This window comes from Hemicordylus capensis, chromosome 1, assembly GCF_027244095.1.
Source record: "Hemicordylus capensis ecotype Gifberg chromosome 1, rHemCap1.1.pri, whole genome shotgun sequence".
In the NCBI taxonomy this organism is placed as follows: Eukaryota; Metazoa; Chordata; class Lepidosauria; order Squamata; family Cordylidae; genus Hemicordylus; species Hemicordylus capensis.
Window position 1 is genome coordinate 246367752 of NC_069657.1, and position 16879 is coordinate 246384630.

The following is a 16879-nucleotide window of genomic DNA, read 5'->3' on the forward strand; positions in this document are numbered from 1 at the left end:
CCCCATAACAAAGTTCTCCACAATAATTGTTACAGTCTTGGGCCTAATACTTGCGTTAAAACTAGCAGTCAAAACAACCCTAATATTACACAAACATAACCAACTATACAACTTTTCAAACCAACTTGAGTTCTTTAACATGACTGCCCACCACAACCTACCAAAAACAACAGTCTTTATTGGACAAAATCTCTCAACCCATGTAAACAATGTGTTATGAAAGCTCCCGGTGGGCTCTCTCCTGTTTTTCCCCAGTGGGAAAGCTTTCTGACTGACCATAGTGCCAAATGGAGCCCGGTTATAGTGACTACACCACCTTAAGTGGTGCAGAGGGGAAATGCTTGACTAACAAGCAGAAGATTGGCAGTTCAAATCCCCACTGGTCTGTTTCCCAGACTATGGTAAACACCTATATTGGGCATTTTGACTCCTGGCGCCCACAGAGCCCTGTAGTTTTCTTTTGGTAGAATACAGGAGGGGCTTACCATTGCCTCCTCCTGTGCAGTATGAGACGATGCCTTTCAGCACCTTCCTATATCACTGCAGCCCGATATAGTACCAGTGGAGATCCGAACCGACAACCTTCTGCTTGTTAGTCAAGCATTCCCCACTGTGCCACTTAAGGTGACTGATAAAACAATATACTGGAGAGTAATTGCAGTGCTGTTGGTGGCAGCAGCAGCCAGAGGGGCAGGAAGTGAAGGATACATACCAGCTGATAGAATGTCAACAAGACAGTAAGCAAAAGCACTTCCAACAACAACAACAACATGTGGTTTTAAAACAGTGGCAAAAATAATAGCTATAAGCGAGCAATAGCTAGAATGCTCCTGGCCTATCCCCTAAAAATGTAAGAGTAGCATCCTTGGGAGGATTCATCCATCCACTGTGGGGCCATGAGCTGCCATGGTGGGTCTTTGGGGAGGCCAAATAGGCGGTCCCTTAGTCCAAGGTTCATTTTGATATGCAGCTGGGTGCATTCTATGCAGTGCATTTTTTAAAAAAATGTGCAGTGGAAACTAAGATGTTGTGCAGTTGAGCCTATGGAGTTTAATAAGGACAAGATATTGAATATTGTTTGTTTTCCATTTCATAACCTTATACAAAAAGTACATTACAGCCTTCTGTTTCTCTCGCTCATTCTTTGTGAGGCACCATCATTTTTCTTGCTTCCCCTCTTTCTTTGTTCTTCTCATTTCCCCCTCCTTCCCTCTCTGTCACTTTCTATTCATTTGCCTCTTCTCTTCTGTTAGCAAATGCTGAAGAAAGGAGATGCTTGTGGATAGGGGTGGGCTGCAGCCACTGCTGGTGCAGAGTTATAATAAACCTGCATGAGTCCTCTGTAACATCTGAGTCCTCTGTAACTCATGAAAGAGTGCAAAGGCAACAGCCACACCCACTGCATGTCCCCAGCATCTGGGATTCAGCCTGTGCACCTGGAGGTTCTCTATAGCCATCCTGACTAATCGCCACAGAGGGGTCTCTCCTCCTCCATGAATGTTTCTAACCCCCTTTCAAACCCATCTAAGCCAGGGATCATCACCACACCTAGTTCCACAAGTTAATTGGCTTTCTTTTTTGTGTATTCTGAACAGAGATGGGCCTTAGTGCTAAATGTGATGTAGAGGGATTTCCTAGCTAAGGGACTTCAGCAAGTGATTAGGTGGAAAACATGTGGGGAGCAGGGAAGGCAGGACAGGGGTGACTCTTGCCTGGTGCTTTGACACTTTGAGCTGACACAGTGTTTGGATTCAAACCAGAACCAGTGTGGCCAGTAACTGATCTTGCGATCTCACAATCAGCCACAGAATTCTGCGGTCATGGTTCCCCTTGGAGACCTGTGAGGATTCTGCAGGAGGCTCACCTGGCAGCATTCTAGATAAGCTGCAGCATCTTTGATAAGTTGGCTGTCTTTGGCTGTCAGTTTATCATCAGCTTATCATCTTAGCTGTCAGGATGGGTGGCTGCTGGTCATGGGTGAACTGTAGGTAAGTCTCCGGCATGATGGGGAAGCAAAATCTAATGGCTGCCTGGACATGGTTTTTAAAGATGCCCTTCCATTGTTTTACATGCCATTGCGCTCCCTATGTGAACTTCAGTGGTCACAAGTTCACCACCAGTATTCACACCACACAGCTTCTCCTTGAAATGCAGGTGGCCCTCGAAGGTCACTTGCTGGGCTGATTTCCACTGTATTTCTTAAGCTTACAGGTCCTAGACCTGTGAAACTGTAGCACCCAGGAGCTACTGGCTGGCCCCTGTAGGCCCACTTGGAGGTTTTTTTTGGGGGGGGGAATCCTGCCCACCAGTTGAAGCTGAATTCAAAAGCTGCCCCCCCAAACCCCCATGTTATTTCCAAGAACATGCCTAACCTTTTCTTCTTTCATGTTCCCATAGGTCTCACCCAGAGGCAGAACCAAAGTGAGTTGCTTTTTTCCCTCTTGACTCCTCTTAATGCTTTTGGCTCTGGTGTGGCCATCTGAAGGGATGGGTGTGGAGGGGGTTGTACAGACATAGCCCAAACCCAGGTAAAAGTGTGCCATCGAGTCGGTGTCAACTCCTGGTGACCACAGAGTCCTGTGGTTGCCTTTGGTAGAATACAGGAGGGGTTTACCATTGCCATCTCCCACGCAGTATGAGATGATGCCTTTCAACATCTTCCTATATCACTGCTGCCCAATATAGGTGTTTCCCATAGTCTGGGGAACATACAGGCGGGGATTCGAGTTGTCACAAATTTAAACCCTCTTATTCAAATTTTAAAAACCAAAACAGTATGTATGTTCTTTTAGCCGAAGTGTCCCCCTTTGCGGGGGGGAGCTTTCTAAAAAGTTGAAAATCTTCTCTGGAGAGGGGTGGGAAAGCTGGCCTCATATCTATAAACTACAAGAGTGGGTCTGCCCCCCGCCCTGTTAACCAGTCAATCCCCAAGTGAAAACAATCTGAGCAAAATGTAGTGAGTGACTTCCAATAGCAATTACTTTCACTGCTCCCAAGTATTGAATTATCCAAAATTAGCACGGCCTTCTAGAAGGATTATGGGTAAGGGCATGCTTGGGATGGCACAGCACCCCCTAGGATTACTGGAGGGACCCCTCAATTTCCTGTGATTCGCTACTAAGAATGTTTCTCCTTATCTCTGCAGGGATAAAGATGAAGAGGGGGCACAGACAGGTAAGTGGATGATGAGAGTGCATGCTTCTTCTCAGGGCTCCTCAACCCCCAAGGGAGTGTCTCCTTGGAGACCTGTTTCACTTTGACAATGGAGAGAGATAGGCAGACGTCCATCTGATGGATGAATGGCAGGAGGGCAGGTTCATCCACCTCTATCCTTTGCTGCTGGCACTTGTTGCAGCCAAAAGTGTTGGAGGAGACCAGGGGGCCTGGGTGAGTCACATCTGGATACCCTCCCTTCTAGGAGAAGATGGGGAAAGGGCTGTGGCAGCAGACAGGCAGGTTTGGTAATTCTCCCTTGGAGGTGGTGCATTTCTGGAAAAGCCCTGCAAGAACCTTTTGCCCACACCCAGCCCCAAGACATCCTCTGGACCTTGTTCCCCCTGCCTTGGAAAAGCTAGAGCTAAAGAATGCTGGTGTCTTGTTTCCAAAGCATCTCTTTTTTTGACAATTACATGGGTTAAGATGGAAATGGAGGATCACCTGCAAACAAGGGCAACATTTCCTGGCCAATGAGCTCTGAGATCAGTCCAAAGAGACTCTTTCTTTCTCTGATCCCAGTTTTTTGCCCCTCGGAGCTGGGCCTGCATTCCTCAGATCATAGCTATGCTTCCTGCTTATGGCATCCAGGCAGATTTTCAAGCCCCACCCCTACCCCCACACATAGGTCAAAAGGCTGTAACTGGGGGTTGTTGCTTCAGCCAGAGAGCAAATGCATTGTTTAGTCCATGTGAACCATGAGCTCCCACTCTGCTCAAAGGAGAAGCCTCTTTCCTCACAGGTATGAGGAAAGAGGGCCCATAGTCCAGTAGTGGAACAAGTGCTTTGCATGCACAAGGTCTTGGGTTGAGTCTTCTTCATCTTCTGTTAAAGGATTTAGCTAGCTAGGAAAAGGCTTCTGCCCAAGAGCGGCTGTCAGCCAGAGTAGGGCAAAGTGAGCCAGGGGTATGACTTGGTAGAAGGCAGCTGCATTGGTATGTTCAGCAGATAGAGCCTGGCCATTGCACTCCCTTCTGAAGCATAGTTGGTGAGGGCTGTCTTGCCAGTGCTATGCAATGTATTCCTCTTCATCCCTTGCTTGTTTCCTTGGGTGGACCGCCTCATCCACAATCCCAGGCTGCATCCCAGCTGGTTAACCTAGGCAGAAAGGGGAGGCAATTTCTATCAGGGCTATGGGCCATCCTCATTTCCAGATTCCTGCTTTATTTCCTCTCTTTCAGGTCATTCCAGAAATCCGACCCATGTTGCTCCATGTCCTGGGGGACCCATGTTGCACCATGTTCTGGGGGACCCTCTGGGGGAAGAGCCCAATGAGGCAACCTTGGTGCCAGGACCACTTCCAGGACTTCATGTTCCCACTGACATTCTGGGGAAAGAGCTCAATGAGGAAACGTCAATGCTAGGATCCCTTCCAGAACCTCGCGTCCCCACAGATATTCTGGAGGAAGAGCTCAATGAGGAAACGTCGGTGCCAGGATCCCTTCCAGAACCTCATGTCCCCACTGATATTCTGGAGCAAGAGCTCAATGAGGAAATGTTGGTGCTAATATCCCTTCCAGGACTTTGCATCACCAATGACATTCTGGGGGAAGAGCCCAATGAAGCAACCTTGGTGCCAGGACTCCTTCCAGGACTTCGTGTACCCACTGACATTCTGGGGAAAGAGCTCGATGAAGCAACCTCAGTGCCAGGATCCCTTTCAGGACCTTGCATTTCCACTGATATTCTGGAGGAAATGCTCAATGAGGAAACCTCAATGCCAGGATCTCTTCCAGGACCTAGCGGCCACACTAATATTCTGGAGAGAGAACTCAATGAGGCAACTTCAGTGCCAGGATCCCTTCCAGGACCTCACATCACCAATGACATTCTGGGGAAAGAGGTCAATGAGGAAACCTCAGTGCCAGGTCCTTCCATCCCCACTGGCACTCCAAAGGAAGCAGCTTTTGTGTCAGAGCCCTTACCAGAGCCTTCCATTGCTGACAATTACTTTGAGCAAGAAGTAGAAATCCTCAAAGGATTACAGAATGACTATGTCCAGCGGCGTAAGTATTGTGGCACCTCAGAACCCTTTTGCATAGACACCCAGCACAAAGTTCAGCTGGAGTTTTGATACTCAGCCCAGATGATGGACCAAGCACTAGCACTGCCCTTTTTTTGCAAAACACCAGCACTCAGCCTGGTCAGAGCATAAAACATTTGTTCCTTTTTGCTCTCTTTGTTGCAGAAATGAGGGTTCGCCGCATTTCCCAACAGTTCCCTCGTTCTCTCTGGGCCGTCAACCTGAAAATTGGACACACACGGACAAGGCTCATCCGCAGTGAAGTTCGGCTGCAACGGTGGGGAAAGGAAGGTACGTTCGGAGCATACCCCTAAAGTTGCTGCTGGGTTAAAAATGGCTCTTTTGCTCTCTGTTTCCTTCTCCTGAATGTTGAAATGTTTGATTTGAGTCTGCATCTAAGTTTTGGAGGGGAGGCCTGTGGGTGGGTTGTCAGTGCTTGCTGAAGTGTTCCTTCGTTTTCTGTCTTTCAGGTAACCAAGCTCTGATGCTTGTAATTCAGACAGCTTCTCATGGTGAGCAGTGAGGGCAAGTTTGCGGCTGACCACCTGTTGCTTCTTCTCTCTTACAGATGTTCCTGAAGGCCCTGCTGCATGTCTCCGCCCCCCTGGGTCCAGTTCATTATTATCTTCTGCCTCGCTGGAAGTTGGCTCCATCCCACCCTCCACCTCCACCTCTTCTTTCCTCCTGCATCCCTCTCCCCCTCCTCCTCCTTCCCCACCTCCTCTAGAGCCGGACCTCAGCAATGTAAAAGAAACTCTGCAGAGTTTGATGGATTTGCAGTTCCATCAGCTGAATGACAGTAAGTCTCACAGAGGCAGCACCCCTTTTCCATGCTCATTGTTGTTTTATAATCTAAAACACTTATAGTCTAAAAACAGAGATGGGCAAGCAATAGAGGAAGGAGAGGGAAGTTGAGGTGGGACAAGCAGGGGAACGATGTGTATGTATTTCAGCTGCACCTCCTTAGGACCAGGGAGACCCGGATTTGAATTCTCATCCAGCCATGAACCTCGCTGGGTGACTTTGGGCCAGTCACTTGTCCCACAGTCTAACTTAACTTTTAGGGTTGTTAGGAGGAAAAAAATAACCATGTATACCTCCCTGAGCTGTTTGAGGAAGAGCAGAATGTGAATACTAAATTCATGAATGCTAATAATATGAATGCTAATACCAGCCCTTTTGAGTTCAAGCTGGGCTGAAACAAGAAACCAAGGAGGATGACACACAATTGTGCTTATCACAATCCTCCTTATAGCATCGTCAATGTACATGGGCAAAAGTTCCCGGCCACCAGGAGCATACAGTCTAAAGTTTGGCTTTGGAGAAAGAAGTGAGGAAGAGGAAGAAAGCATAAGGGGCATTCAGTTCAAGCTGATGGAGCTGCCTCTGCTGAGGCATTAAGCCAAAAGCTGCACAGAGGAGGTGGGTTGCATTGGAAGGATAGGAGAGAGGGAGAAGAAAAAGAGTAGTTTTAGAGAGCAGGAGACCTCCAGATGGCTGAAGACAGAAGCTGGAGGAGCAAAAACCAACCTGACAGGGTGCAAGTTGGGAGAGGGGGGAGGATCAGTGCAGAGGGACAGGGTGGGGCATAGCCATGGTGGGTTTTCAAGGTAGAGATGAGAAGTCTGTGCTGGGCATGGAAAGGGACTAGAAGTCAGTGCAGGGACTGGTATTGTGGAGGACAGGCCCCTTGACCCTGTCTGTTTTCTTTCCTTCAAGGCCAAAAAGACCTCCGCAGCTGCCAGGAATGTTTGCAAAACCTCAAGGCACTGAAGGGACAGCTCCGGAGACTGCGGAGCAGACTGGCAATGGTGGAAGCCACTATGGGGATCCTGGTTCCTCCAAGGGAGCTAGATGTTGATGAGGAAAAAGAGAAACACAAAAACCAGACAGTGCTTCATACATAGGTAGCAATAAAATGCTGCATATTTATTTTAAAAATATTAAATATTTGTTTTAATAGGATAGGATGTAGAGATAAAACAGCAATAGAACATGCATATTTACTGCCTAAAAATTAAAAAGTTGATTTTAAAGAAAATCAAGTTGTCTTAATTTGAATATTCTTTGGGCAGAGTTGGGTAAAAATGTCTTTGGGTCAAACCCAGCCACAGAAAAGGCTCTATGGCCAGTCCACTTGGGGCCAAGAGATGTTCTGAGAAGTTCAAGAGGTAGCTCAAGATAGACTGCTCCTTACCAGGAGGCTTATACAGAGCTTGTCTGCCCCAATATGTATGGCTAGGAGGCCTGATTTTGGCCCTGAAGAGGGATCTGCCTCTTGTGGAAGAGGATGGAGTGGTGATGCAGAAGGGGAAGCTTGATTTAGGGCAGGGCTGCACAACACCAGCACTCCAGCTGCTGTTTGACTACAGTTCCCATCTACCCTGACTATTGGCTAGTGCAACTGGGGACTATGGGAGCTGTAACCCAACAACAGCTGGAAGGCCCAAGTGGTGCAGCCCTGGGTTAGGTGAACCACTCAGGGCTGCTGGGTGGCAGGAATAATGGAAACGAGGCCAAGTGTTCCAAATGGGAAGGAGGCCAAGCGTTATTTTCCACCAAGAGCCAAAGCAGCGGCTGGAGGCTTGGATCCAGGCAAGGAGTCAAGCTGAGTGACTTATTTGGCACTGGGGGAGCAGCTAGGAGGTGCCCCCCCATTTCCTTTGCAGGAAGAAAAGCCATGGGGGTGGCTCTCTGTAGAGCATGACAACTCCCAGTAGAGAACAAAAAAGGCAACATCGATATCTGCCTCCTCCCAGGGCCTTCCGGCCCTGCTGATCTTCCAAGGAAAGAACCAAAAGAAGCAACCTCCATATCAGATCCCCTTCGAGGATGTTCCATCCCTGCTGATCTTCCATGGAAAGAACCCAAAAGAAGCAACCTCTGTATTAGGCCCTCTCCCAGGGCTTTCCATCTCTGCTGAGACTCAGAGAAAAGGACCTAAAGAGGCAAACTCTGCATCGGGTCCCCATCCAGGACATCCCATCCCTGCTATGAGCAATCTCCCAAGTATGGGCAATCCACACTTGGGGGAAAGAACTCAAAGAGACAGGAGACGACCTCTATATCATGGAAGTTCTGTATCTGATCTCCACCCAGGGCAATACATCCCTGCTGATACTTCAGGGAAAGACAATGATGAGGCACTCTACATAGCAGGTCCCCTCCCAAATGCAGGATCAGCAATGAGAATATACTTTTAGCCTCCAGGCCATTTTTCTGCAAGAGGAGAGAGAAGGAAAGCCTGAATTGGAACACTTGTCACTGCAGATGATAGATTTGATATGACTATGAAATAAGACAGCAATGCAGGAAACACTGCATTTGAGCCTATCTTAGCTACACAGTTCAGTGACCAAATGCCTGTCCTTGACCATCTCTAAGAGCCCTTAAAGATGGTCAAGGACAAAGACATGTTTGCTCTTGATGCTCACGGTGCATGCACTGGGAAGAGTCATTAGAATCAACAGAAGGTGCATTGTGAATGGGATAAATTTTGGGCTTAGTACCTAGAAAAACACTTTAGCATAAGAGTGCTGTGTCCATGAATGCAGTGGATAACGAGGGCTGCTTTACACATGCTTGCAAATGTGCATTTGTCACATTCATACTGGTCACATTCAATAAATCAATAAACTGCCAGGTTGGCCAACTGGGATGACTTTATCTTGTTTTTCAGCACCAGCAGTTTCTTTCCCTTGCTGTTTAATTAGAGAAACAAGCCTTGGATTTCTGTTATTTATTTATTTTATTACATTTTATCTCTTGCTCTTCCTCCAAGGAGCCCAGAGCGGTGTACTACATACTTAGGTTTCTCCTCACAACAACCCTGTGAAGTAGGTTAGGCTGAGAGAGAAGTGACTGGCCCCGAGTCACCCAGCAAGTCTGATGGCTGAATGGGGATTTGAACTTGGGTCTCCCTGGTCCTAATCCAGCACTCTAACCACTACTCCACACTGGCTCTGTACTGTTTTGGGAAACAGATTTGTCATGCCAGAAGCACGTGTCCCAGAATGCAAAATGTCTATTTGACGGAAACGTTAAAAACAATATAGTTTGACCATGATCTGCTTGTAAGCTGCTGTAATGAAGGAGGGCTGGCTGCGGGGTCAGAACTGGTCTTGCGTTAGTGAGCATGAATTGTCCCCTTTGCTAAGCAGGATCTGCCTGGTTTAGGGGATGGGACTGTAGATCAGTGGCGGAGCATCTGCTTTGCATACAGGAGGTCTCAGGTTCAATCTCTGGCATCTCCAGTTAGGGCTGGGACAGATTCCTGCCTGGAACCTTGGAGAGCCTCTTGCAGCCAGTGTAGACAATACTGAGATAGATGGACCTATGGTCTGACTTGGTATAAAGCAGTTTCCCATGAAGCAGAACAGAGCAGTTAGTAGACGCCTTAGTGTTAAGGGTCTGTAACACTGGAGTAGTGCAGGGCAGCTCAACTTCGGCCCTCCTGCAGATGTTAGCCTACAACTCCCATATTCTCTGGCTATTGGCACTGTGGCTGAGGATTATGGGAGTTGTAGTCCAAAAATAGCGGGGAGGACGACCAAAATTGAGCAGACATGGAGAGCTGAGATTATAGGTAGGAGATTTAGTTTTTCATTCCTTAACATGCAGCCAACCCCAGGGAATTTATTTTTAGACCCGCTGTTATGAGTTGAATTTTTAACCATAGTAGTAAGTACTTTATATATAAGACTCAAGGAGAGACACGATGTTAAAATTCCTCTACAGTTCTCTGGTGTTCCTGCTACTACTGCTGTCCTTGGGGGCCTGCAGCAAACCAAGAGGGTATCTCCCCTCCAGGAAATGTGCTGTCAGGCTGCATCACATGATGCTGACCACACAAATGGGGCCCATGCATGCGTGGGTGCAATTCACATAGACATGCATTTCTGTGCTGGAACTAACAGTGCAATTCTTTCAATTTTTATTTGGAAGGAAATCCTTCTGTGTTCAGTAGCACTTACTTCCAGGCAAGCATGCATAGGATTGCTGAATTCTTGATAGATAGCTCATTTTGCCAGCTAACCGGTGTGTTTTCAGCTACATATTTTAACGAGACGTCAGGATGCTGCATTATTGGGATCCATAAACTGTGTAATTAACTTTGACATCCTGTCAGATTCTGATAACTGTGCATTTGACACAGTCTGGCTAGAGTGGCTTCAGCATCCAAAAAATTACTAATGGACCAAACTATAACAAGTGTCGGGGCACTCTGCAGTTTTCCGACGGCTTTACTTTTGCAGTTTCCGAATAGCTTCCAAGTTGGAGTTGGCTTGATTGCAGCCACAATGAATGGTTACAGTGGTGTTGCAGTAGGAAGGGGATTTAAAATGGCTTTACCTAACAGCTCAGTTGAATGAAATGGTTTTGAGTCCTCCTGCCAAGTAAAGAGAGGCATATAGAAAGGAAATAAGGGTGTCCAACAATATCATTCAGAAAGAACGTGCTAGGTTACTATAGGAACAGTTTCTCAGAAAGCTGGACGTTGGAGCACTCTCAGCAGGCTTTGTGTGCTGTCTTATCATTTCCTGATTTGTTAAAAGGCAAACCCTCAACCTAAAAGAATACCAGCGCTCAGTAAATGCTGTATCAAAACACCTGCATGGTTGGTGAGAAAACAAAGAGGCAAGAAAGAACTGGAGGAGAACTTGTCAATTGGGCGGGGGTGGGTGGGTTTGGGGGTGGGTTTTTTTGTTTTCTCTTTTTGCTTTGTAGACATGCCTCTCTCTCCTTTTTTAAAAAAGGTTAGCGTGAAAGGGTTAACAGAGAGGTCATGTTGGTTTAAAAATTATGGTTTACCTTACAAGCTGGGTTGCCTTAGGTCATGGCGATACAATTCCTTCCCCTTGTCCTGTGAACCGGTGGTTCACAAAGTTTTTACCAACACAAGGAAGGAAGGGAAGGTGGGGGGGGGGGCTGCCAAGTCCCTGAGCAATGCAGAACAGACTTACCTGTTTTTATACACTGTTTAACTAATTATTTTAAAAAGAAACAGCCAAGTTGGAACAACTGCCTTTTTCTTCAAGAAGGAACTTTCCCCCCCCCCCCCTCTTTTCCACTTACTTTCTTTTTTCTTTTTAACCCCTGCTCCAGTGCTTGCTTTGGCATTTGGAATAGGTCCTGGATACCTGACACCTCTTGAAAGTGTAGTTTGGCAAACAGAAATTGAGATCAGCTCCAAAAGGGCCCAGTGCTGGGGCTGCTTTGAAAACACCTGGGTGTCTCTTGTGCCGACAAGAACCAGACCCCCTTCTGTACAAATAGCAACCCTCTTCTCCTTCCCCACTCCCCCATCCACCACTTTCCTGCAGTGCAATTGTACAAGAGAAATAGAATAGAATGCTAGTACTGTTCCTTTAAAAGACAGGTGCCTTGTGAGACTGAGGAACATTTCAGTGGGCAGGAAAAAAAGCCTCACAAAAGGAATAACTACTGTTTTCAGGAAAGGACTTTGCTTTGGAGAATTTATATCTGCAACTCGTTTGTTCAAGTCCAGAATGCATAAAGAAGCTCCTAGCAATTAAAAATGAAATCTTCCAAAAGCAATCAGTAGTCCTAAGTGGAATGACCTAGGATCATGCAGTTGCACGCAAGTTCTTTTTCTGTCTTTACCGTGTATATTTTCCAAGGCCAAATTGTGGGCTGGTTTTCAATAGCACCATATAAAATAACAAACACGTAGTCCTAGGAAAACAATTTTTGAAGTCACAGTGGAACCCACTGTAATGCAGGAGACTGTTAAATGCATCTTGCCCCTCACTCCCTTGCCGCCAACTGGAGAAAAGTGTGAATTGTTAAACCAACAAAATAGTTAACACATCATAGCATTGGGTGAGAAAGCGAATGAGGAATAACAAGGCAGGGAAGTTTTCTAACGGCAACCTGCAATTCCCTTTACCTTTACTGTTCACACTCTGCCTGTCAAAAATGGTCTAGCTTGTTTCTAGTGTTAAAAATACAGCAGAAGAGGGAACATTATAGTTAAAAGGGGTAATGATAAATTAATTCGTGCACCCAGTGCCAAGAATAGCTCTCTAGGTTAGCTCTGTAGGAGTTGCCTTTGTATATATAGAGAAGGTTGAGGGAACAGATTTCTGTTGGGGGAAAGATGTAGAGTCTAACGTTTAAAGTGAGCCTTAATTTATTACTGAACTGTGAAAAGTGAGGTCAAGGTCATTTTTCCCCAGTAGCTTCACTGTGCTGCTTGATTTCATCTGGATATGGCAAAATCCAAGAGTTGGAAACTTTTTCTTCTGCTTCAGATTTCTCTAAAGGCCTGGAGGAAAAGCCTGTTTCCAGGAGATTTCCACATCAAACACTGATGGACAGATTCTAAACCTGCAGCTGAGCTGGCATCCATCCTTTTCAGAGAGAAGTAAATAGGAATATATCACCTGATTTGGTCACTCATTTTAATTTGTGTGCCCTCTGCAGAATAGTTCAAGAGGCAGCTTCTTATGTGTGGCTATTAGAGTCTTACCCCACTCCCCCCCACACATACACCCCAATATGCTGCAGGAAACTAATTTTGTTTGACATAAATATTGCTGTCAGGCAGGCAACCAGAACATGGGTTATGCTTTTAATTTGGGAGATGTGGCCCATGAGATGGGGCAGCAGGTAGTGCTGACCTCGCGCCAATACCAGCAGGTAGAGGAAAACTGGCCCAGGATTGTGTGGCAGCTGATTGACCAGTGAAGGCCTGCCCAGGAGATGGCTAGCCATTAGCTCCACACCTGTGCAGTGCTGACCCAGTTTCCCTCTGCCTCTGGTGCGCCATCTTGATTCCTAGCAGGAATGTGGGCTTTCACAGGCACCTCTTACCTCACTTTGTCAGCTGCATCTCCTGAATTAGAGACAACAATGATTCTCTGGATTGCCAAGGGGAAGGGGAAAATGGGACTTTAAACTGGCTTTGTTTTGGCTTAATGAAAGGGTAGCTAGGTGTAATTAACTCATTCAAGGAAATAATAGACATTCCATGCAGAAGAGGAAGGACTAAGATAAACTCCTCTATTCTAAATAGTTTGTCACCCCCCACCCCCATTCTGGAGGTTTTCCAGATGGCAATTTACAGCAGTTAGACTAAGGTCACAGTTGTGGGGTGTTCAGACAGCTAAGTGAGTTGCCGCTGCTTCATTACAGTTACCATTGTTGGGTATTCAGACAGTGAATGGCATTTCCTGACTTTTTCCCATGCCTTTTTTTCAATTGGCCCTCAATGCATGAAATGAGTCTTTGAAAAGTATTTTAAGTAGTAAGCCAAAGATATGAGCCAGCAGATGGTGCAGCAAATATAAGAGGAAGGAAAGTCTTCCGCATGTAAACAGCATCAAAAAAGACAAGATGCTAGTTTGTTTGTTTGTTTGTTTAACATGTATATCCCGCTCTTCCTCCAAAGTGGTATACATGATTACATTTATCCTCACAACCACCCTGTGAGATGAGGTTAGGCTGAGAGATATGAGAGTGGCCCAGGGTCACTCAGCGGGTTTCATGGCTGAACAAAGATTTGAACTCAGGTCTCCCCAGTCCTAGTTCAACACTCTAACCACTATACTACACTGGCTATGAGAGATCACATAAGTATCTGGGAAGTATATGGACTGTGCAAGGAGAGCACTGATAGCAAATTATTGAGAGTGCTGGGCTCTTTTCATGGGCATTGTTGGGAAAGCCTGGGAACAGGAGGTCATTTGGGACTAGAGGGATGTCATTTGGGGCTATAGTGATATATCCTCTAGAACAAAAAAAGAACAATTTAAAATAGTCTGGAACGAATAAAGCCTTTTTAGAATGAGGCAAGTAAGACTCGCCTTGCCTCCTCTAGAAGCCCATTCCAATTTAACATGACATCATGTTGCTGGAGTTGAAATCCTATAATTATTAGGGCCCTCTATCCAGTCATCTCTTCCATATCCTTGTCTTTGATCTCTGCTCATACACCAGCCTGTTGGATTCAGGAAGTGGAAGTGACATTTTGGGCTTAATTCTTCTTCAGATAATCCTTGGTAATTTTTTCAGCTTTAGATGTACATTCCAAGCTGCTTGATTTACATAAAGATGTATGTATCTGTTTGCAGGTAATTGACAAGAATTCCAGTTTTAGCCTTTAATTGTGCTAAATGGTGTTGTGGAGGCCACAACATACCTATGTTATTGCAGAATGGATTTGGAGGCAGTTTTAGTAGTGCCAAAAATGGGGAAAGGAAAGTCAGAGGAAATTATGTGTATGTTGAGATTAACAAATTTCAATTTTGGTTGCCATGAGAGCAGATATCTTTGATGCCAATGTCTTAAAATAGACATTCTCAGAAAAGTGAAAGTATTATTTTCTCCTTTCATTTTTAGGAAGCATGTAGCTATCCTCGTATATTTTTTCCTTTTGCTTAATTTTCTTTTATTTAATTCTTCTTCTGGAAACACTGAAACTTCATCTTCGTTTTTTGCTTTTTTACAGGCTTGGGGAATTCAGCTTTATCGCCACATGTTAAATTGTGAACAAAGGAATATTAACATCCAAATAATAAATTAGGAGATGTGGGTGTTTGTGACAAGAGTAATTTTGGAAGGATCTTCTTTCCTGTGTGACCTTTACAGACATATTACTAGACACAAAATGGACTTTTGTGGGGGGAGAAGAAAAGCAAAAATTCCTTACCTCTTCCTCACTGACTGCCCGGTGCTGCAAGCAAACCTCAAATTGTTTTGGTTAAGGGGCTCCTTGCAAGGATGGAGCCCTTGCTCCACCCTCATAAGGCTGTGCAACACGTCAGCCAATGAGGACTGGATATTTATTTATTTATTTATTTATTTATTTATTTATTTGCTTTCTATACTGCCCTTCCAAAAATGGCTCAGGGTGGTTTACCAAGAAATAACAAATAAATAAGATGGATCCCTGTCCCCAAAGAGCTCACAATCTAAAAAGAAACATAAGATAGACACCAGGAACAGTCACTGGAGGTACTGTGCTGGGGGTGGATAGGGCCAGTTACTCTCCCCCTGCTAAATAAAGAGAATCACCATGTTATGATATGTTTAGCTCTGGGAAGAGCATCTAGGCTCCAAGTTCCTTCCCTGGCTTCTCCAAGATAGGGCTTAGAGAGATTCCTGCCTGCAACCTTGGAGAAGCCGCTGCCAGTCTGTATAGACAATACTGAGCGAGAGGGACCTATGGTCTGACTTAGTATATGGTAGCTTCCTATGTTCCTATGTAGGAACTCACAGAATATAGATAACAAATATATGGGAAGTATATTTTTGAGATGATGGTTAGCAGTGTGCCCGAACCGGTCCGGCGGCCATTCCAAAGAATGGCCGAACTGCCGGACCGGTCCGGACCTGCCTGGTTCGGGTCCGGGTGGGGGGTATGCCTTTAAGGGCGGGAGGACTTGCTTAGCCCTCCCGCCTCCTTGCCCCCGCCAGCGCCCCCCGCCAGCGCCTGAAGAATGGTGGCTTGCGCGCGCCGCAAAGCACGCCGTTCTCCGGAGGCCTTCCGAACGAGAGGAGCTCTGTGCCGGAGCTCCTCTCGTTTTTTATACAGTGTTCGAGCGGGTGAGCGAGCGAGCGGGTGGGTGGGTGGGTGGGAGGGCAGCTAGCTGGGAGGGAGGGAGGGCTGGCTGACCTTGGGGATTATTTCGCCGCCGCGGCGGCGGCGGCGGGGGGGGCGGCTGGTTTCCAGTGCCCCTATACTGTTCAATACGGGCGCTGGCAGGGGCAAGGAGGCGGGAGGGCTAAGCAAGCCCTCCCCGCCCTAGAAACAAGGCCCCCCTTCGGTGCCGGTCCGGACTTCTCCGGACCGTGCACATCACTAATGATGGTTATGCCAGCTGGGGCTGGGTGAGGTGTCTTCACCTTGAGATCATGTTGGATACAGAACCAGGACCTATCAGGGGAAAGTGCCCTGGAATTTTCAAGACTGAGCAACCAAGGTGGTTTTGGTCCCTTTGTTAGGTCAGAAGCCAGACTGAAGTAGAGCTAAATAGGATGCCTCATCCAAAATCAGATGGGGGGTTAGAAACTGGCCTACAATTGTTTAAAACAGATGGTTTGGGGGCCAAGGGCTTCTTCAGTAAGATATTTTCATCTTTAAGAAGGGCTGGTAACTTGCCCTCTTTTTGTGAGGCATTAATGATAGTCTGCAGCCATTTGGCCATCTCTCTTCCAGCAGCTTTTATCAGCCAAAGTGGGGGAAGGATCAAGAGTGCACAACACAACACTCTTACACTGCCCAGAATCCTGTCTACCTCCTCAGGCTGAACTGGTGGAAATGAATCCATAGCAGGACCACATGATACCTTAGCAAAACACTGGATACTACTGCTAACTGAGCAAAGAGGCACCTTTCAAAATGGTGATTCTCTTCTATTTAGCAGGGAGAGAGCTACTGGCCCTATCCAACCCCAGCACAGCATCCCTCCAGTGGCTGTTGCTGGTGTCTGTCTTATGTTTCTTTGTACACTGTTAGCCCTTTGGGGACAGGGATCCATCTTATTACTTCATTAATGTTTTCTCTGTGTAAATTGCTTTGGGAACTTTAGTCAAAAAGCAGTATATAAATATTTGTATGTATGTACTGCAAAAACCCTGGAGTCGAAGTCATAACTAATAGAGTGAGTTCAACCACAA

The 16879-nt window shown here is 46.3% G+C and overlaps 1 protein-coding gene and 1 long non-coding RNA gene across 5 annotated transcripts in view; one reads left to right on the top strand and one right to left on the bottom strand.

The window, feature by feature from the left end:
- Positions 1-7277, top strand: part of LOC128339919 (uncharacterized) — a 55466-nt gene extending 48189 nt beyond the window's left edge. For both annotated transcript variants that reach the window (XM_053284451.1, XM_053284452.1), the window contains 6 exons: positions 2398-2421; positions 3146-3174; positions 4395-5219; positions 5402-5527; positions 5805-6035; positions 6956-7277. In XM_053284451.1, coding sequence (XP_053140426.1) covers positions 2398-2421; positions 3146-3174; positions 4395-5219; positions 5402-5527; positions 5805-6035; positions 6956-7143 — 1423 coding nt within the window. In that variant the 3' untranslated portion in view covers positions 7144-7277. The remainder of the gene's footprint in view (positions 1-2397; positions 2422-3145; positions 3175-4394; positions 5220-5401; positions 5528-5804; positions 6036-6955) is intronic.
- Positions 1-16879, bottom strand: part of LOC128339921 (uncharacterized) — a 122489-nt gene that overhangs the window by 39725 nt on the left and 65885 nt on the right. The gene's annotated exons all lie outside the window — the stretch shown is intronic.